General features: G+C 45.7%; 1 protein-coding gene across 3 annotated transcripts in view; it reads left to right on the forward strand.

Annotated features, from left to right (window-relative positions):
• The window catches only part of SCAP (SREBF chaperone), a 64816-nt gene that overhangs the window by 10559 nt on the left and 32830 nt on the right, over positions 1-21427 (forward strand). For 2 of the 3 annotated variants that reach the window (XM_083703944.1, XM_083703945.1), the window contains exons 2-10: positions 6037-6266; positions 8046-8175; positions 8534-8691; positions 11382-11602; positions 14189-14294; positions 15068-15240; positions 15985-16111; positions 18915-19027; positions 20855-20949. In XM_083703944.1, coding sequence (XP_083560070.1) covers positions 6145-6266; positions 8046-8175; positions 8534-8691; positions 11382-11602; positions 14189-14294; positions 15068-15240; positions 15985-16111; positions 18915-19027; positions 20855-20949 — 1245 coding nt within the window. In that variant the 5' untranslated portion in view covers positions 6037-6144. Of the gene's footprint in view, positions 1-6036; positions 6267-8045; positions 8176-8533; positions 8692-11381; positions 11603-14188; positions 14596-14888; positions 15241-15984; positions 16112-18914; positions 19028-20854; positions 20950-21427 lie in introns of all 3 variants that reach the window. The other variant, XM_083703946.1, reaches the window with a different exon arrangement.

The raw sequence follows: 21427 nt of genomic DNA on the forward strand, positions 1-21427 counted from the left end.
TATTGTTAGTATGGAGACATCTTTTGCGTCTGAAGAGGGGCGGTTGTGACAGGTGTTGCTTCATGGATTTATTTTGGTAAGCCATAGGGGTTAAGTGGGCAGCAGTGAACTTTATATGGTGACTGTTTCAATGATATGGAGATTAACTGCTCCAAGTTAATCCCTGGGATTAATCCCAAGGAGTGAGAATGAGGTGATGATGGCTGGCTAAGTAAGGTGAGAAGTGTTTGTGTGGAGGTTTTGATTCTGATGATCAGATCGCCTGTGAGTAGCGAATGCATGCCTGGAGTATGTAGGAGATTGCTGGTGTCTGCTTAACTAATGTAGTGAAAATCCTATTTCAAAGTACAACTCTTTTGCCTTTCAATGCGATGATGATCTTGGGGATGGTTATTTCACAGGCAGGGTTATCTGTGACAACTCTCCTGCAAGAAAAGTTACAAAGTTTGTGGCCATTTAGTTTTGGGAAAAGCGGAATAAGGGAGGACATGATAAGAGGTGCATAAAATTATATAGTGTTGAGAAAGTAGATAGAGACATTTCACACCCACCTTCCCACCACACACACCATAATACTGTACTAGGCTCTGGGACCATCCCAGTGAAACTGAAAGGAGAAGGAGGGTCAGGATAGACAAAAAGTATTTCTTTGCACAGTGCATAGAAATTTGTTACCGCAAGATGCCCCTGACTTGTATGGTTTGAAAGGGATTTAGACAAATTCAGAATGAAAGGGTAAGGTTATCAAGAATTATATGCTACCCTCTTTACCCTTTGCCTAGTACCTGTGTTTATAGAAACAAGTGTTTTATTTTGTGTGAAATTTCACATGATATTGACAAACATCAGGGGTCTCTCTTCCTGCCTGTTACATGATGCAGACATTGTGAAATTGTATTGCCAGAGGGAGTAGCCTGGAGTCTCATTTCTCTCTTCCTTGTTTTTCTCCTTTAACTCTCCTCAGATCGCTTTTGATAACTTCAAGCCAAATAGTTCTCCATTCTCGTATTTCACTTAACTTGATTGCAATTTAAAGGAATAAACCAGCTGCTTTCTTGTTTTGCCCTTTTCCCAAGTGAGGGAAGCAAATTAGCAAATTACACCTTTGCAGCTTCAGTGCTACAATTTTGTTTTCAAACATTGAGATGAAATATTCAGATAAGCACCAGCAAAGTACTGAACTCATCTAGAGCTACTTTCTCTAGCAACATAACGAAAAGCTAAAGTTCTCGGGAGGAAGGGTGGGATCTAAATTTAATAAAATTCAGGAATGCTATGGATTGCCTTCAGCAATTTTTGTTGACAGGGTAGACTTCTCAGTATTGAAATTGGATGACTTAATTGTAACAGACGTGCCATTGCTCCACTCTGCGAGTGGAGGCCATTGTAGGTGATGCCAAGGCCTACCCTCTGCAGGCCACCGCAAACCCTTCTTCCTCCTTATTATTAATAATAATAAAAATACCCACCTCAGGTCCCTTGAGGCATCCAAAGGCCAAATTTAATAGACTTCCAAAGGGCAGGAGCCAAGGGTGCAGCCAATGAGAACAACTATTTTTATGACCTTGCTTTGTTTGTATATGATGTGTGAAAGCCACTTATTGACTAGCTGCTGTTCACTGGCCATTTAGTTTGCAGGGAGCTATTGGCTGCATTTTAGCTGTGATCTGAAGTTTCCTTACTTGGGAGAAGACCTACTGAGCTCAAAGGGACTTCTTATTCATTGTGTGTAAGAGTGGGCATTGTTTTGCATCCTGACTTGGGTGGTGTTCTGCCCCTTTATTCTAAGGGTGGAGTGTGCAGAAGGCAGATCTGCATGACTTTCTCTAGATATGACAAGGTTCTCAAATGCCCACTCATTTTTCAGTAGGGACGGTTAAAAGGCTCCCGTCTTCCCAGATCAGTCTGCTGAAATGAAGAAAGCATGGGGAAAGTGCTGTGAGCTCGGTTCTGGGATTGAAAACAAATTCCTGGACTGAGGATGTGCTCAGAAGCATCCCATGAATTGTCTAACTTTGGTTGGTGGACCTTGGGATTCACAAGCCTGAATTTCACCCAGCTGTATTCTCAGGCCTCCTGTATTATATAGCCTGTTCTCTTCTCCCAGGCTTTTAATCCTATCTGTCTTTATAGTCAGTCAGTATTTTTCACAGAAACTGTAACACATTTGCTTAGGAATTTCAGGTTTGCTTGGTGGTATTGGAGTAATGTTACGAGATACTCACTGGTCTCCATAGCTTGTTGGTTGGCATCTTGGGAGACAATGGAGGAGTGTGCCTTTGGGGGTGAAGTCAAATCGTCAGAGATACACAGCGCCTGCTGTGGCTGAAGAGACTGATATGGGAGAGACATGCTTAGTTGCAGGTGGGGCAGAGGAAGGTGTCAGGTGGTGCTGAAGCAAGCGTACCATGGCATTTCTGCGCTCCTCCCAGCGGTCATTCCTCCTCTGGGCACTGCTATGGATACAGGACCTGACTGATTATCTCCAGGCACTGGTTGTCTGAAAGGGATTTCTACATGGCACAGTCGATGTTGCCAGCCTTCATGTAACGTTTGAGGACCCCTTTGTAACACAGAGTTGGTCTGCCAGTGGGCCTGGTGCCTGAAGCCAGCTCCCGATAGAACGCGTCTTTGAGGATCTTGCCATTTCCCATTCTTTGGACATTAGCAAGCTGACATAGATGTCACTAAGACAGGAATGTGAATGTGCTGGAAATTTGGGCTTGGGAGAGCACATCTCTATTTGTCCTGCCATGTGAAGCCTCAAATCTGTCTAACGCAGCGCATGTGGATGGCATTGCTCCTGGCGGGTTGCCCATAAAGCAGTGAGCTCAACATACAAGCATGTTAGACCTTCATCTTGGTATTGATTATCATTGCATTCACCCATACCCTTTTGGAGAGGTAAGTTCTGGGGTTCTGTCTTCTTGGGAGTAGCCATTGCTGTTTGATAACAGAGTGGGAACAAGTAGTACTCTTGATGAGATCTATATAATCAAGGCTGTTTCAGCACTAAGCACCAAATCACACTATTGTGTTGTTGCATCATTGGCTGGTTTGGTTTCAGTTCTTCTGCTGGGTAATCCTTTGATAAGCTGTTAAGACGCTGAGCCTTTTAAGACCCAGGTAAAAGGCCACACATGTAATATCCTTGACAATACCTTGTCTAAATGTGGCCTAGTAGAAACTGGAAAAATCAACACCTTCATTACCCATGTCCCCAAAACCTCAAATTGACCTCTTGATCCCTGACCTTGTCCAGGTTTATTCTAAAAATAATAATAATAATTCTAAAATAAAAGCTGCTTTCTGCCGAGTCAGACCATTGGTACGCCCAGCCCAGGATCATTGGCTCTGAGTGGGAGCATCTCTGTGGGGTCCCAGGCAAAGAAATATGTTTTCCAGAATACTTTAAACTTGAGTTTCTGGGAATCAAGGCCTGGGACATCTTACCACTGACGTATGGCTTCCTCACCAGCTCAGAGGTACCCAAGGCGCCACTGTGAATATTATCTAAAGTTCTCTGGCTTCATCCAGCTCTACATGTCTGTACAACTTGTTAATTTCAGGGTCTTTCAGATCTACACAACAAACATAGGGACAGCAAATGTGTTGACAAATAAGGGGGTGCTTAGTTTCTGAATTCTCTTTCTGGTGCATTTTACGACCTTGTTACAGTATATGACCGGGGTGTTACCATGTTTGTGTGATGTTGCTTCACACGGAATTATCCAACACCCTATCAGAATATAATGGTGGAAATAAAGGAACATTGTGTGCTTACACTATCTGAAAATACAATATGCTTACTAACACGTAATATAATAATAATAATAATAATAATAATTTATTATTTATACCCCGCCCATCTGGCTGGGTTTCCCCAGCCACTCTGGGCAGCTTCCAACTGAATATTAAAAACAATACAGCAGCAAACATTAAAAACTTCCCTAAACAGGGCCGCCTTCACTTGTCTTTTAAAAGTAGAATAGTTGTTTATTGACATCTGCTGAGAGGGCATTCCACAGGGCAGGCGCCACTACCAAGAAGGCCCTCTGCCTGGTTCCCTGTAACCTCACTTCTCGCAGCAAGGGAACCACCAGAAGGCCCTCAGCGCTGGACCTCAGTGTCCGGCCTGGATGATGGGGGTGGAAACGCTCCTTCAGGTATACAGGACCAAGGCCGTTTAGGGCTTTAAAGGTCAGCACCAACACTTTGAATTGTGCTCGGAAACGTACTGTAGTGTGCTATGGTTTTTTGTTTTTGTTTTAAAGTGGAGGGAGTGGGAAATATACTTTTCCTCCCACCTGTGTTTGACTTGGCAGTCGTGCACATGGCAAAGCACAAATAATTTCAACTATAGCTGTTCTGCCAAACTGTTGTCTCTGTCATCTCTCATACAGCTCGGCTCCTTAGTGGTTTCATAGATAATCAGTATGTGGATGGTGCCATCTGCTTCCTGGTCTTTGCTACCTGCTATCTTAATCAATTAGTGGTAGTGAGCCACTGAGCAGTGTGCTTCAGATGTTGGCACCCAAGGGGTCTCCTCCTGGAATCCTTGGCATTCTCTTCAAGGCTTTGTCTTTGCTTTTCCTCCTCTTTCTGGTTGGTATTTCATTTTTTTATAAAAAAATATAATATTTATTAAGGTTTTGAAGGTTACAAATAAAACAGAAAAACACCAAATTAAACAAAAAACAAAACAATGTATCACATTTAAAAAAAGAAAAAAAGAATACCATACAAATAAGGGGGAAAAGGTTAAAGAAAAAAGAAAAACAAAAGCAAAAAACACATCAAACCTTCACATAGTATATCTTTCATTTGCTTGTTTACTTGACCTCCTCCCACCTCCCCTTTTTGTATTCTAATTCAATTAAATATTTCAGCAAATCCTTTCCCTCTTTTTCTCCTTAAAATTAATATATCTATTTGAACTTAAACTCTTAAAACATTTCCACTAGAGTCATAAAAAATTCATTCCACGATTTTTCTCTCCCTCATTAAATTTTACAAAATTTCCAAATATAAACTTTAAATTCCCAATCTTCTTCCACCGTCTCCTCTCCCTGGTCTCGGCCTCTGCCGTCCCTTCTGTCAACTCCAAAAAGTCCATCAACCTGGAGATCTTATATCTGAGGCTCTTAACTCTCCTTCACATCCCTTCTTCTGGTTGGTATTTCAATGCCATTTCTGTTACAATTGGTGGCAAATACACTGCATTCAAGGCTGAAGACTATGATGATCACAAGAGTCAGATGGCACAGCTATTTTCCTAGCTTGAGCTTATGGGAAAGTTCAGTGTTTCAACTGACCTGCTTAGCAATCAAGGGTTAGTTGCTCCGTGTTGCCTTTGCTGATGTCAGGTCAACTAAACCAGCCCAGGCAATGCCTTTCCTCCTCCTGGGTTTGTTGGCAGCCCAATTGAACAGGCAGACACAGCCCCAACCAAAGTTGTTGTTGCTGTTAGACCTGCCGCCCACACCAAAGGTCCCAGGATCACTTACAGAAATCATGTGTTTTCCCATTTTGTGAATCATAAATCCAGAAGGCCACTGAGGAAAAAAATGGAAAATAATTCTGAGAAGGGCTGTAAGAGAGATCTGGAAGAAAAATCAAGGAAAGTAAGGTTGCAATATCAGAATAAGTTTAGAAAACTTGATAAATCCAGGTATCTTATGTGTGGTTTGAGTCCTGTGTCTGAGCACTACTGTCCGTTGTAAGCCACTGGAGCTTGTACCTAAAATGTAGTACGCAGATGTTTGATTCATGTGCCATTTCTGTGAATGAGAGGGTTTTGCCAAGACATAAATGGTTTTTATGTCAGGCATGAGAGTTCCCTGCAGAAGTGCTCTTTGTCTGCAGTCTTGTGCGCACATTTCTTTGCGCATGTGTCTCACTGAACAGAGCGGGCCTTCCTTCTGAGTAAACATGCACAGGATGGCACTGTTAATGTAGAAAGGAATCTCTCTACCCTTAGGTGACGGTTTGCCCATTGCACTGACCAGCTGCTGCCTTCTCTTCTCTCCCTTCCAGAATTCTGTTTTGCATGCCGTGCCTTTTCTGAAGTGCCGCCCATGGTGGACTCTGATGAAACTGCCCTAATACATTCCGGGATGGCAGTTAGCTGATGGACAGCTGAGAATGACCTTGACTGACAGACTGCGGGAGAAGATATCACGGGCGTTCTACAACCACGGGCTGCTGTGTGCTTCCTGTCCCATCCCTATCATCCTTTTCACCGGCCTCTGTGTCCTGGCCTGCTGGTAAAGTCTCTCTTCCGCAGTATCCATACATGTGTGCCTTGTCTTCAAGTGGACCACGTGGTTGTGCATTTTCATTTCAAAAACGCTGTGAAAGTATTGAGGAGAGGCCAAAGGGCCCAGGAGGAAACTTGCATTTCTGCAAAGAACACCCAGGCGGGGCAAGTTTAGATACCTTTGACTAAATGCACCAATACAGTGGTACCTCAGGTTACATACGCTTCAGGTTACATATGCTTCAGGTTACAGACTCCACTAACCCAGAAATATTACAGTGGTGCCCCGCGAGACGAATGCCTCGCAAGACGGAAAACCTGCTAGACGAAAGGGTTTTCTGTTTTGGAGGTGCTTCGCAAAACGAATTTCCTATGGGCTTGCTTCGCAAGACGAAAATGCCTTGGGAGTTCCTGCGGGTTCCCCCCCCTTTTGCTAAGCCGCTAAAAGCCACTAAGCCGCTAATAGTGCTAATCCGCTAAGCTGTCAATGGGCTTGCTTCGCAAGACGAAAAAACCGCTAGACGAAGAGACTCACGGAACGGATTCTTTTCATCTTGCGAGGCACCACTGTACCTTGGGTTAAGAACTTTGCTTCAGGATAAGAACAGAAATCATGCAGCAGCGGTGCAGTGGCAGTGGGAGGCCCCATTAGCTAAAGTGGTGCTTCAGGTTAAGAACAGTTTCAGGTTAAGAACAGACTTCCAGAACGAATTAAGTATTTAACCCGAGGTACCTCTGTACTTGTGGTTTGGGTTAGCAGATCTTTTGAGAGGTGCCGAATTGCAGTAGTGGGCTAAAATGTCTGACATGAAAGGGCTATTCTTCCATCGTTGTGTAGGCTTGGCTGTTTAGTAAGGCTCTGAAGCTGTGTGGGACGTACTCCCGTTTCCATTAACTTTCAAAGAGGAAGAAATATTTTATTCTGTCCAAACTTTTCCCTGCTCTCTTTGTCTCCTTTAGCCCTGGAGTGCCTTTGCAATGCCGGACTAGGTAGTCATGTGGCTGGCAGTGTTATAGCAACGGTGTCTTGCTGCTATGAAACATTTGGCATGAGTGTAAGAAGGTATTGGTCACTAATAAACAGAATTGTGACCTTGCCATAGGACTTGGCAGCAAGAGAAAACATCATGTTCTCTTTCATATGGAAAACCGCTGTAAGAGAAGAGACACAGAAGAGATGCAGCCAGAATTAATTTTCTTTAAACAGAAAGTCTGTTTTCTCAAACTGGTTTGCCTATTAAAATTTCGGCCATAGCTACTTCTGCTGTTGCAGTCTGAAGGAATTATTTGAGGGGAAGGAATTTGAGGGTGTGTGGGGGGGAGTGTGTTGCCAGAGTTCTCAGAGTCTGTATTCCCTGTATTTTAAATCATACAGAGCAATACTGTGTTCTGTTTAGAAAAGGCCTTGGCAATTTTCGCTAGTTCACAGTTGAAGGAAATGTTGAAAGTGCCAAAGTTGCTGAAGGTCAGATAACAGGAAAATTTTGCATCTGTGAGAGTTGTGTGACAATGGGACGTTGCTGCCTTGAAGTGGAATCCGTTTGCTTTGAGGCCTCAGCAATGTTGTTGCCTGCAAAAGCTCATGCTGCTTTTTTAAAATGTGCAGGTCTTTTAAAGCCCCACAGGGCTGCTTCTTGTGCTTTCTGTGCATGACTTCTCTTTTGGCATTTGTCATGGATGTTCAGTTTCAGGGTGGGAGAAAGGACGTAAAGTTTTTGCCCATTTTTTTTATTTCATCGCTTGGTCTTGCCTAAAAATGTTTTGCTGCCTGTTTTCTGCCTTGCAGCTACCCACTGCTGAAACTCCCATTGCCCGGCACTGGACCTGTTGAATACACCACCCCTGTGAAGGACTACGCACAGCCTCCAGCCTACCCAACCCACCAGCAAGGAGAGCCGAACGAGAGGCCTGACTGGGTACTGTTACTATTGTTACTACCACAGTGTGTGAAGCGAGCACGCATGAAATGGAGAGCCAAATAGCATTTGGGGTGGCTTAGCTCAGAGAAAACACAGGCAGAGAAAACACAGCCACCATTTTTATATTTTTATCGGTATTGCCTTTCATTAACTTTCATATTCTTAAGGCCCAGAATAGCTCTGAAGCATGTGTTCTTGCACTGAGCTTCTGTTCCACCCTTGTGCAGCATGAAGAGGCTTGGATACAGTTCGCTAAACAAATGGCACATAGAAACTACTATATGGTTGAAGAGTACTTTGCTGCAACTTTGGTCTCCTGTTATAACTTTGTCTCATCTCATTTTCTCCCTCCCAGTACACAGGTGCTCCTGTAGCCTACATTCAGCAGGTCCTGGTGAAAGCCACTGTCTCTCCATGGCCCAAGACATTCCTGGCTGTTGATGTGTTTCGGTCCCCACTCTCCCGTGTCTTCCAGCTAGTGGAGGAAATCAGAAATCATGCCCTGCAAGATGGGTAGGTGGACCTCAATTATTTGTTTGTTTGTTAATAACAATAACAATAATAAATTTATTGATACCCCGCCCTCCCCAGCCAGGGCCGGACTCTGGGTGGCTAACAACCAATAATACAGTGGGGCCTCGCAAGACGAAATTAATCCGTTCCGCGAGTCTCTTCATCTTGCGTTTTTTTCCGTCTTGCGAAGCACGGCTCTTAGCAGCTTAGCGGCTATTAACGGCTTAGCGGCTTTAAGAAAAAGGAAACAAACTCGCAAGAACTCGCAAGACGTTTCGTCTTGCGAAGCAAGCCCATAGGGAAATTCGTCTTGCAGAACGACTCAAAAAATGGAAAACTTTTTCGTCTAGCGAGTTTTTCATCTTACGAGGCATTCGTCTTGCGGGGCACCACTGTAAAAACAAGTTGAATGAATACAACTTAAAAACAAGATTAAAATACAACATTAAAACATTAAAATGCAGCCTCATCACAGGAGGAGAAAGGAAAAAAGAAAGGGGGAGGGAATCAAAATGACTCCAAGCCAAAGGCCAGGTGGAACAACTCTGTCTTACAGGCCCTGCGGAAAGAAATCAGATCCTGCAGGGCCCTGGTCTCATGAGACAGAGCGTTCCACCAGGCCGGAGCCAGTATTGAAAAGGCCCTGGCTCTGATTGAGGCCAATCCGACTCCCTTAGAGCCTGGGACCTCTGGGGTGTTGCGATTTATGGACCTTTAAGTTATTAAATTTACATGCCACCCTTAACTTAGGATCACAGATCGGTTTACAGTATAAGAACACAAAAATATATAAAATAATAACAAAGAAAATAATACCTCCCCTCCCCCCATTTAAGAGGCCATAATTAGCCAAAGACGGGGGAGAAGTATGTTTTTGCTTAGCGCCTAAATATGTAATGAAGGCACCAAGTGAGCCAAGGAGAGATTCCCATTAGGAATGAGGATGTGCTAGCTAACTGCTCTCTTCTGATTTCTTGACATTTAGCATGTGGTGTACAGCCAGCTGCCTATAGGCAAGGTTGTACGTGCTTAATATGTGAGGAGTTTCATCATGCTGGTAGAACATAGAATATCGGATCCAGAATTGGGCAGCCTGAGACTTGCTGATTTCCTGGCTTTTCAGAGGGATCTCTTGACCTTTGTATTTGTGGAGAGCTGCTCTTGTTCAGGGGACGCTTTACTCCCTTGGCCTGGCTCCCTTTCCCAGGCTGTTAATCTGATGCCAACTGATCCCCCATCTCTTCAAAATACTTGAACTGTGAATTATATAAACTAAACCTAGTCTTCACAGTCTGCTACAGAACCCAAGTTGTTTGCCAGATAAAAATTGTTGACTGTGGCACCCTTAAATGTTCGTGTCAGAGGTTCTAGCTCATATCTGAGCTGGATGCAATGAGTGTGAGCCACTTTGTATTTCTATAGGAAGAATGCACATTGGCACGATTGCAGGGCAGCAGTTGGGCTTTATCCTAATATGCTCTTGATCACGTTGGTCGGTGTGTGCTGGTGCAGGGAGCCAGCATTCCTACCATGTACAAAGTATCTTTATTTTGGGAACCGCGCTGAGACCTTCAGATGAAGGGCAGTAGATAAGTGTAATAAATAATAGTACAGTGGTGCCTCGCAAGACGAAAAGAATCCGTTGTGTGAGTCTCTTCGTCTAGCGGTTTTTTCGTCTTGCGAAGCAAGCCCATTGACGGATTAGCGCTATTAGCAGATTTTAGCGGGTTATTGGCTTAGCGGATAAGCGGCTTAGCGGCTTAGAAAAAGGGGGGGAAAGGAAAAAAAACCCGCAGGAACTCGCAAGACATTTTCGTCTTGCGAAGCAAGCCCATAGGAAATTCGTTTTGCGAAGCACCTCCAAAACGGAAAACTCTTTCGTCTAGTGGGTTTTCCGTCTTGCGAGGCATTCGTCTTGCGGGGCACCACTGAAATAATAATAATAATAATAGCAATAAATATGAACGTTCTTTGACTCAGAGCTCCAAGAGCCTTGATTCTGTTTGCACCTTCTGTTCCTGACTTTGTCGGCGGCATATGGAGATATTTGGAACCATGTATCTCAGCCTCTGTATGGTCAGTCCACATATCCTGTATTTGTGCTGGATGCAAAACTTGGATTTGGATTGCTGATTCCTTCTCCTTGTTTTGGGTAGAGCTACCTGCTTTGGAAGCTGTTAACTGACCATGAGTCCCTTGGTGGCAGTTCTGCTTGTCTGCAGAGCAGAGCTGCAAGGAATAGGAACAGTGAGAGATGGAAGAGGTGGAGTACCTCAAATGTAAGGGCTGGGAGCTTGAGGACAATGTAGATAGTACAGTGGTACCTTGGGTTACATACGCTTCAGGTTACAGACTCCGCTAACCCAGAAATAGTACCTCGGGTTAAGAACTTTGCTTCAGGATGAGAACAGAAATCGTGCAGCGGGAGGCCCCATTAGCTAAAGTGGTGCTTCAGGTTAAGAACAGTTTCAGGTTAAGAACAGACCTCCGGAATGAATTAAGTACTTAACCCGAGGTACCACTGTGTAATGCAGAAGTGATGGTGACATGGTAACAGCAGGAGAAGAGGAAAAATGACTTTGGCTAAGGTGTTTTTGGAATGACCATAGAAAGGGAATATCTCTGAAAGGAAAACCACCAGAGCCCAGACCATATTTTTTTAATTTTTTCTCACCCCCCCCCCCTTTCAGCTCCAGAATCAAAAGTCTGGAAGAAATCTGCCTTCAGGTAACAGATCTCCTGCCCAATTTAAAGAAGCTTCGAGGCTTGCTTCCTGAACATGGCTGCCTGCTGCTGTCCCCAGGAAACTTCTGGCAGAATGACCAGGAACTCTTCAGTGCTGACCCGGATGTCATCAGAACGATCCACCAGCATGAACCAAAGACATTACAGACATCGGCTACCCCCAAAGGTATGAGATCTTGCATGAGAAGAGATTAGTAGGGGAAATACGTGAGGAACATCCGTTGGGCCCGACTCATGTCTCGCCTGACAACCAGCTTAGCAACGCCACATGTGGTGGTCCTATGAAAAGGCGAAGGGTTCTGGGGAAAAGATACTATAATAAATTGAAAAGGATGTTTAAACTGACAATCCCTAAAAAAGCCCAAAGCCTTTTCACTAGGAATAATGTGACAACAGGCAGTTGGAAGTTAATATGCACAGAAGGGGGGGAATGAAGGATCACCAACCAAGGAGGAACTGCTTCTAAGCTGATGGACTATGCTGAAATGGTGAAATTGTTAAATTAAGAGGACATAATGATGAAACGTTTAAGGAGGAGCGGAGATCATGGATGGGTTACAAGTCAAACTATCACCCATACATGAAGTCGCAGGCAGGATTTGAAGTATAAACAGTGGATTATTGAAAGAACCAATGATTTGGGGTTTAGGCAATAAAAACATATATAATACAGTGGAACCTCTACTCACTTACGGAATCCATTGCGGAGGTCCGTTTGTGAGTCGATCCGGTTTGCTGGTAGAAGCGCCGTTTTGCGCATGTGCAGATGGCAGAAGCCGCTTCTGCGCATGTGCGAATCGCTGCAAACCCAGTATTTACTTCTGGGTTTGTCGCAGTTGCAAGTCGAATTGTTCACGAGTAGGGGCGGTGGTGAATTGAGGTTCTACTGTATAGGACAACGAATAAAAAGGAGTTTTTAAAAAACCACCAGAAGAGATGCAGTAGGAAGTCAAGAAGAAAATATGTTTTAAAAAAACTGCTTTGAAATATCTTTGGAGAATTAATGAAAAAAACTACATGGAAGACAACAACAACAACGCCGTAGTGAAATGGAATTGGTTTTCCCTCAGCTTTCTTACATAATGGTATCTAGCTTGTCCTTGATCAGGTGTTGGGAGGCTGGCCTGAATATTGGAGAACAGCTGTTCTGCCATGCCAGAGCCAGGAAGAGAGTTTTGACATCAACTCAGTAGGAGAGCATTTTTGGATCTGACCAAAAGCTGATCCACAGTAGCCAACCAGATGCCCATGGAAAGCTGATCAGCAGACTTGAGGGCAGCCACCCTTCCCTGTTGCTGTTATTCCCCGGCACCTGGTACAGTGGTGCCTCGCAAGACGAAATTAATTCGTTCCGCAAGTTTTTTCTTCTTGCGAGTTTTTCGTCTTGCGAAGCACGGTTTCCCATAGGAATGCATTGAAAATCAATCAATGCGTTCCGATGGAGACCGTCCGGGGACAGAGGGGAAGCGCCGCGCGCCTTCCCCTCTGCCCCGGAGATTGCGGGGCAGGCAACGGGGAGAAGCGATCTTCTCCCCGCCGCCCCTTGCTTCAAAAGAGGTCCGGGGACAGCGGGGAAGACGCGCTGCGCTTCCCCGCTATCCCTGGAGCTTGCGGGGCAAGCTTCGTTTTGCGAAGCAAGCCCATAGGGAGATGCGTCTTGCGAAGCGGCTAAGAAAACGAAAAACTCCTTCGTGTAGCGAGTTTTTCGTCTTCCAAGGTGTTTGTCTTGCGGGGCACCACTGTGTTCAAAGACATGATGCCTCTGACCCTGGAGGTAGCATGATACAAATCTTTTAAGTTGTCTGTTATAAGGAACATGCTACAGTTCCTAGCTCGTTTTAATTGCCCTTTTTGGGACTTAAAAAGATACAAATCTTTTAAGTTGTCTGCCATAAGGAACATGCTACAGTTCCTAGCTCGTTTTAATTGCCCTTTTTGGGACTTAAAAAGATACAAATCTTTTAGGTTGTCTGCCATAAGGAACATGCTACAGTTCCTAGCTCGTTTTAATTGCTCTTTTTGGGACTTAAAAAGATACAAATCTTTTAAGTTGTCTGTCATAAGGAACATGCTACAGTTCCTAGCTCGTTTTAATTGCTCTTTTTAGGACTTAAAAAGATACAAATCTTTTAAGTTGTCTGTCATAAGGAACATGCTACAGTTCCTAGCTCATTTTAATTGCCCTTTTTGGGACTTAAAAAGATACAAATCTTTTAAGTTGTCTGCCATAAGGAACATGCTACAGTTCCTAGCTCGTTTTAATTGCTGTTTTTGGGACTTAAAAAGATACAAATCTTTTGTCTGTCATAAGGAACATGCTACAGTTCCTAGCTTGTTTAAATTGCCCATTTTGGTACCTTTCCCAGCTCTGTTGTACAGTGGTATGGTACCTCGGGTTACATACGCTTCAGGTTACATACGCTTCAGGTTATAGACTCCGCTAACCCAGAAATAGTGCTTCAGGTTAAGAACTTTGCTTCAGGATGAGAACAGAAATTGTGCTCCAGTGGCGCGGCAGCAGCAGGAGGCCCCATTAGCTAAAGTGGTGCTTCAGGTTAAGCACAGTTTCAGGTTAAGTACAGACCTCTGGAACGAATTAAGAACTTAACCTGAGGTGCCACTGTACTATATCTTTTTGGAGATGTGGCAACCAGAGCAGTGTGTGATAGTCTTCATTAAGCTTGGGGAGCCTCATTTGCTTCCCGGTTGTGCGACTTTGAAACCTCACCGTGCGTCCCTCTTCTTTCCTCAGACCTCCTATTCGGAGTTCCAGGGAAGTACAGTGGGGTGAACCTATATAACCGGAAGCGAGTGGTAACCTACACCATTACCCTGGGTCTTCAGCGCTATGATTCCAGGTATTTCATCCAGAAGATGATGAAACAGTCACCTACAGCTTTGGGAAATGCTTCTCCCTTATTCCATGTGTTGTTCATACTCCAGGACTGTATTTCGTTTTCTCAAGGCTGCCTTTAGCGTGTTTTCCTAACAGGGATTGTTAAATCCATGTCACTTTCTCCCCTGAATGATCACATGTCGAAATGTCACGTTAACATCTCTTTTTACGCTCGATACACTGGCAAAGCCTTTATGCAAAACCTTCCTTTGCCTATGCAAATACTGAGGAACAATGGAGAACCAGTGGATTAGAATACAGTGGTGCCTCGCAAGACGAAAATAATCCGTTCCGCGAGTCTCTTCGTCTAGCGGTTTTTTCGTCTTGCAAAGCAACCCTATTAGCGGCTTAGCGCTATTAGCGGCTTAGTGGATATTAAAGGCTTAGCGGCTAAGAGGCTATTAGGAGGAGCGAAAAAAATCGCAAGACGTTTTCGTCTTGCAAAGCAAGCCCATAGGGAAATTCGTTTTGCGAAGCGCCTTGAAAAACGGAAAACCCTTTCGTCTAGCGGGTTTTTCGTCTTGCGAGGCCTTCGTCTTGCGTTGCACCACTGTAGTAGCCATGGTTGTGCAACGCCGAGCCTCTTACGGCTGCTACACAGGTTACAAAAACAGGGCAGCTTTGCTGTGTGCCCTGTAATTTATGTGAAAGCTGGTTTTTCTCTTTTAAGACAAGGAGCACTGCATGCATGTGCTTTGTAGGAGCTGTGAGTTGCCCTTGTGCTTTCCACGCCAGGTTCCTTGCCAGCCTCCGCTCCCGCCTCAAGGCGCTGCACCCCAGCCCCAACTGCACCCTGCAGGAAGAGCACATCACCCACGTCCACTTCAAGGAAGAGATTGGCATTGCTGAACTCATTCCCCTTGTGACCACCTACATCATCCTGTTTGCCTACATCTACTTCTCTACCCGTAAGTGTGAAGGGCAGGTTAGGGCATTGCGAGGAGGAGGGCTCAAGGGATCGTGTGTGCTGCCCCCCACCCCTGGTTTTAACGCAGCAATAGAGCGGCGCAGAGCCTTTAGAGTTGTGTCTCCGAGCAGACTGACTTTGCTGGGGGAAAAGGGTAATAAATGCAGCACCCTTTATTTAATAGCCAGAGCAGTACAGTGGTACCTCGGGTTACATACGCTTCAGGCTACAGACTCCGCTAACCCAGAAATAGTACCTCGGGTTAAGAACTTTGCTTCAGGATGAGAACAGAAATCGGGCTCCGGCGGCAGCGGGAGGCCCCATTAGCTCAAGTGGTGCTTCAGGTTAAGAACAGTTTCAGGTTAAGAACGGACCTCCGGAACAAATTAGGTATGTAACCAGAGGTACCACTGTACTTGGTATTGTGTGTGAGAGACAGAGACACTTTCTGGAACCTTAAGAAAAAGAAACACTGTTTTGGGATAGGTGACATTTCTTGTTGTGTCCCATCCTTCAAGGTTCCTTCACTCCCTGGTGCGAACCTCATTTTAGAGCGATGGATCGTGTTGTGCGTTGAGAGAGACCCGCAGACCCGCTTGCGCATTTGCACATCAATCTGTGGGTGGCACCTTTTCTGCCTTTCCCATGGTCTGGTTAGCGAACGCATGTGTCCTGCCTCCACGGCTTTGTTGCTGTGTCTTACTTTCATCCGACGGTTCTGGAGGCTTTGCTTTCTCTCCCTCAGGGAAGATTGACATGGTGAAATCAAAATGGGGCTTAGCTCTGGCTGCGGTTGTGACGGTCCTGAGTTCTCTGCTCATGTCGGTTGGATTGTGCACACTCTTTGGCCTGACACCTACGCTCAATGGAGGGTAAGCATCTAAATTAATCTAACTGGCAGAAGCTGGTTAATATGGTTGCAAAAGAGCTGCTGCTCTCTCCTTTAGTTCCTTCCTACAGCTGCCGTATTAATGACCTCCTTTACAAGCAATGTCTCATGGCTGCCTGAGGAAACTGTATTATCCTTCTGCTGAGATGAGCTCCGTTAGGTGGATACCTAAAAAAGCACAGCATGAGTACAACAAATTCATTTGCAAACATCTTTGTCAGGGAACTGCCATCGGAGGGACAGGTGGTGGAGAGGCTCCAGGAGAATAGGAGAGACTCTACAGCAGAAGAAGGAACCAGTAGGGGGGAGAGCAGGAGTTCCAGCGGAAAGGGAATCGGGGGGAGAGGCTCTGGGATACTTCTAGTGAGAACAGTGAGGAGGTAACAAGACCCCCGTTAGGAACTCCCACCCTTCGCGGAAACTGTCACGCAGAGAGTCACGAAGGCGCATGTCCGTCAAACAGCTTTTATGTTGGAGTAAGTTCCGTAGACGCCCACTGTCAGATTCTACCAGCGACTGATGGAGTCATGCTTTGGGGGCTCCGTTAGTGCCTAGGTTTGGGTGACCAGCCAAACCCCAGAGGGATCAAGCTTTTACGCACAAGCAGCTCATTATCCCATCACAATCTTCATCTACACCAAACATGAATCAGAACTGGGATTTCACCTGTGTCTTTCTGGCAGGTGAATCGACTCAGAGGTGGGGACGTTATTAGAACAAACACACCCCAATGCCTATCAGATTATCTTTAGATTAAGGGACGGGTCATAATTTGATAGAAGCACCTGTTCTAACTGTGGTTTTGCCAGAAAATGTCCCAGTAGAAACCAGTGGTTCCACCAGCTCTCTCCAAAACAACCGTAATCTTTGGAAGCCACAGAATAACCTCTTGTAACAAGGTAGCTCTCTGGTATAAATCCAGATGTTTTAAACCTTGTGTGCTTGACAAAGATTGCATCCTGTATAAATATTTTCCTACAGGCCAGAGCTAGCTTTTATGCAGACACAGGACAACCCGATCTTGTAGATCACGGAACTTTAATATCAAATACATTCCTTCAGCAATTAAACCTGCAAACTCTTGAATGTGGATTCTGTTACCAAGAAGCCCATTTAGTAGCTTCTTCAGTCTCCCATGTTTTAGCATTTGAAATTTTCTAGCCCCCGTGGAGCAGTTTTTTGTAGAGCAATTTTCTAGCTCCCGTGGCTTGGGTGATTAGCTTAATCATGCATCACAGCGTTGGAAAGCAGCAGAAATCATTTCATCCAGTTTAACATATTCTGCCCCATGGATTTGCTATTTATCACCCAAAGCTAAGAGTTGATGGGAAGAGGATGACCCCCACCCATGCGCCCAAGAATTAGGGACCAGTATCTCTCTTGGGGGGCCTTGAGATGCACTCAGCCTTTCCGTTCCCCCGGCCTGCCCTTTGTCGGAGCCTTGCATCATCTTCCCACACAAACACAGAAGAGCATTACCACATCTCTCCCCGTGACCTTCCCCTTGTAGCACCACAACACCGCTGTCTCTGATAGGCTTTTCTCAACTGGACGGTCACTTTGGATCCATGCCAAGTTGATCTGAGAGCCCAGCTGCCTTGTTTGCTCTTCTCGTTGCTTGTGGGGAATGGTAAATGCTGGCATCTGAAGTATGTTTTGTCAGATGTGTTCATAGTAAATAGTATTGCCTGCCTTCCTAAAGATATTTATTTTCCAGTAGCTCCTATTTTCCAATAACCCCCATAACTGTGCCCCTGAAGGACCAGGTGCGCAGCCTGGGAGTCAATTCGGACTCGCAGCTGTCCATGGAGGTGCAGGTCAATTCTGTGTCCAGGGCAGCTGTTTACCAGCTCCATCTGGTATGCAGGCTGAGACCCTCCCTGCCTGCGTACTGTCTCGCCAGAGTGGTGCATGCTCTGGTTATCTCTCGCTTGGACTACTGCAATGCGCTCTATGTGGGGCTACCTTTGAAGGTGACTCGGAAACTACAACTAATCCAGAATGTGGCAGCTAGGCTGGAGACTGGGAGCGGCCACCGGGACCACATAACACTGGTCTTGAAAGACCTACATTGGCTTCCAGAATGTTTCCAAGCACAATTCAAAGTGCTGGTGCTGACCTTTAAAGCCCTAAACGGCCTTGGTCCAGTATACCTGAAGGAGCGTCTCCACCCCCATCGTTCAGCCCGGACACCGAGGTCCAGCGCCGAGGGCCTTCTGGCGGTTCTGTCACTGCAAGAAGCCAGGTTACAGGGAACTAGGCAGAGGGCCTTCTCGGTGGTGGCAATTACCCTGCGGAATGCCCTCCCATCAGATGTCAAAGAAATCAACAACTACCAGACTTTTAGAAGACATCTGAAGGCAGCCCTTTTTAGGGAAGCTTTTAATGTTTGATGGACTACTGTATTTTAATATTTTGTTGGAAGCCGCCCAAAGTGGCTGGGGAAACCCAGCCAGATGGGCTGGGTATAAATAATAAAGTATTATTATTATTATTATTATTATTATTATTATTATTATTATTATTAAACAATCTTTTAAAGGATTGTTTGATCTCATTTCTATACTGCCTACCTCCCCCACCCTGCCCCAGAGCTCCAGGTGGTTCCCCCACTTATCATTTAATCCCCACAACAACCCTTTGAGATTGGTTAGGCTGAGAGATAGTGACCTACCCAAGGCCACCCTGTGTGCTTCAGCCATTCTCTTCTGAGAATGAGACTTGTTCTGGTTACTTAGGCCAGGCAATTCCACTTTCTATATGTTTACCCTCCGTTTTTCCTCTAGGGAGATTTTCCCTTACCTGGTGGTAGTTATTGGCCTAGAGAATGTGCTGGTCCTCACAAAATCTGTCGTTTCCACGCCCGTCGACCTGGAAGTGAAGTTGAGGATTGCGCAAGGTACGTGGAACGAAGACGGAAAGTTCTGCCAAACTATTGGCTCATCTCTAGTCTGGTTTTTTTTTTGGGGGGGGGGGACTTGATATCCCACCTTTCACTCCCCTAAGGAGTCTCAAAGCGGCTAACAATCTCCTTTCCCTTCCTCCCCCACAACAAACACTCTGTGAGGTGAGTGGGGCTGAGAGACTTCAGAGAAGTGTGACTGGCCCAAGGTCACCCAGCAGCTGCATGTGGAGGAGCGGGGAAGCGAACCCGGTTCACCAGATTACGAGTCCACTGCTCTTAACCACTACACCACACTGGCTCTCTGGGGAAAAGGGACACATGAAAATAACGTTAAGGCCAGTGATTGGAAGCTGGGGGCCTGCTTGACCTGCAGCGACTGCCCAACACACAAACATTTTAAGGGGGCAGAGGCATTGATTTACGACAGGGGAACCTTGTTGGCCTGGGGGGCCAGGTCTTTATCTCCCCCCATCACTTGGTCCAACTTTGGTAGCTGCGTGGGACCACCCACTTGTCAATCATCTAATATAACAATGTCATGTGAGTGGCAGGCGGGTGGTCCTGTTGATTTGTCGAAGTTGGTTGGGAGGGAGGAGGCAGTCACCAAGAAGGACTGAACCCCCTGCGCAACAGCTGCTTTTTGCAGGAGAGGCAGCTGTGTCTCTTAAGTGCTCCACAGCAGGCATCACATATGGAGACAGGTGAACGTAGTTTGAGGAAACCGCCTCAGAAGCCAAATGGGGAGGCCTGGTGTTGGTCCGCAGGACAGAGGCTCCCCACCCCTTCTTCAAAATGACAAAAACTATTAACAGAACAAAAGTCAAACACAACATGCAAAAATCAATGGGTTGCTGAACTCCCAAAGTTCAAAGTGCTCTTCTGGAGGGACACTTCAGTTTCGTGCCTCTGTTGTCAGGAAACAGCCAGCATACTTGACACATAAGTGGAAGCTGGAGAAGTGGCTGGAGAACGCAACTGGCTTTGCTACTATTGAGACATTTTGGTGCTCCTGGCTCAAGTAAGGCTGCTAAAAATTCAATGAGAGGAGGAGCACTTCCTTACTCGGTTTGTGCAAATTGCTACCTTCACTGAAAGTGAAGCAGCAATTCTACCTCCACTGATAGTGTGTCCCTGCCAGTTGTTGGAAACTACAGGAGGGGAATTTACACTTGTGCAACTTGGCCTGATCTAGCGGGCTTTTCTTAGGACATACGTTATTAAAATAAGCTTAAATCAACCTCCACACACGACAAAGATATCAAACTGCTTGCCTTGTAATTGGGTCTTCTGTGCTCCTTAGCTATGCATATTGAGACTGGATTGCAAAACAGGATTGCTAGGTTCCTCCTGTATTTCCTAATGAGTGTCATGCAGTAATCTCGGTGTGTTTAATCTGGTGTCAACTGAGCAACAGGCTTCAGTCTGTCATGGGGCCTGTCCCCCAGGCTGCTCTGACCCACGCCAATATACTACCCCGTGCCTTTGACACATCTAAGACCCAGAATGACTGCTGGGGCATGGATTGCCACAGAGGAAAGGTCACAGATCAGCAATAGAGGGATTACTTTGCATGCAGAAGATCAGCAAGCACTGATCTCAGATGCCAGGTGTGGGAAAGACCTTGTCAAGCCACTGCCAATCAGAACAGATGGAGAGCCAGTGTGGTGTAGTGGTTAAGAGCGGTGGACTCGTAATCTGGTGAACCGGGTTTGATTACCCGCTCCTCCAGATGCAGCTCCAGATGTTAGCCGCTTTGAGACTCCTTTGGGTAGTGATAAAGCGGGATCTCAAATCTAAACTCTTCTTCTTCTTCCCCCCCAGGTTTGAGCAATGAGAGTTGGTCAATTATGAAGAACATGGCTACAGAGCTGGGGATCATTCTGATTGGCTACTTCACCTTTGTCCCAGCTATCCAGGTACTTGGTGGGTTCTCGTGTGGCAGAAGCCCTGCTTGGCTTCTTGGGGTGGGGGTTGGTTTAGCCTGGCAATTACCCACCACCTGCAGAGCATCGTTGGACATAGTAGGGCTTGTGACCCTGCCCTTCTTCTCAGACCTCCTGTGTTGCCATTCCATGTTAGTCCACAACATCTTGTGCCATCTGCCAACCCTATTCCTGCAGTTGCCAAAATTTTCAGTCAATTCAATCTACCAGCTCATCATATGTCACCGTGTTTTCATTTGGCAACAGTCAGTTGTGTTTCTGTAGCCCTGAGACACTTCCCTAGTGGGGTCCCCCTTGAAGACTGCCTTGACGCTACAAGTCTAGATGGGGATTGGCTGTTGGGGGCGCCTCAGCCATCCATGTTGCCATCTTGCTACCTTCTGGATCAGCGGTTCTCAACCTGTTGTGGGACTACAACTCCCATCATCCCTGAGCTCTGGCCTTGCTAGCT

Source organism: Podarcis gaigeae, assembly GCF_964106915.1.
Source record: "Podarcis gaigeae genome assembly, chromosome: 12".
Taxonomy (NCBI): Eukaryota; Metazoa; Chordata; class Lepidosauria; order Squamata; family Lacertidae; genus Podarcis; species Podarcis gaigeae.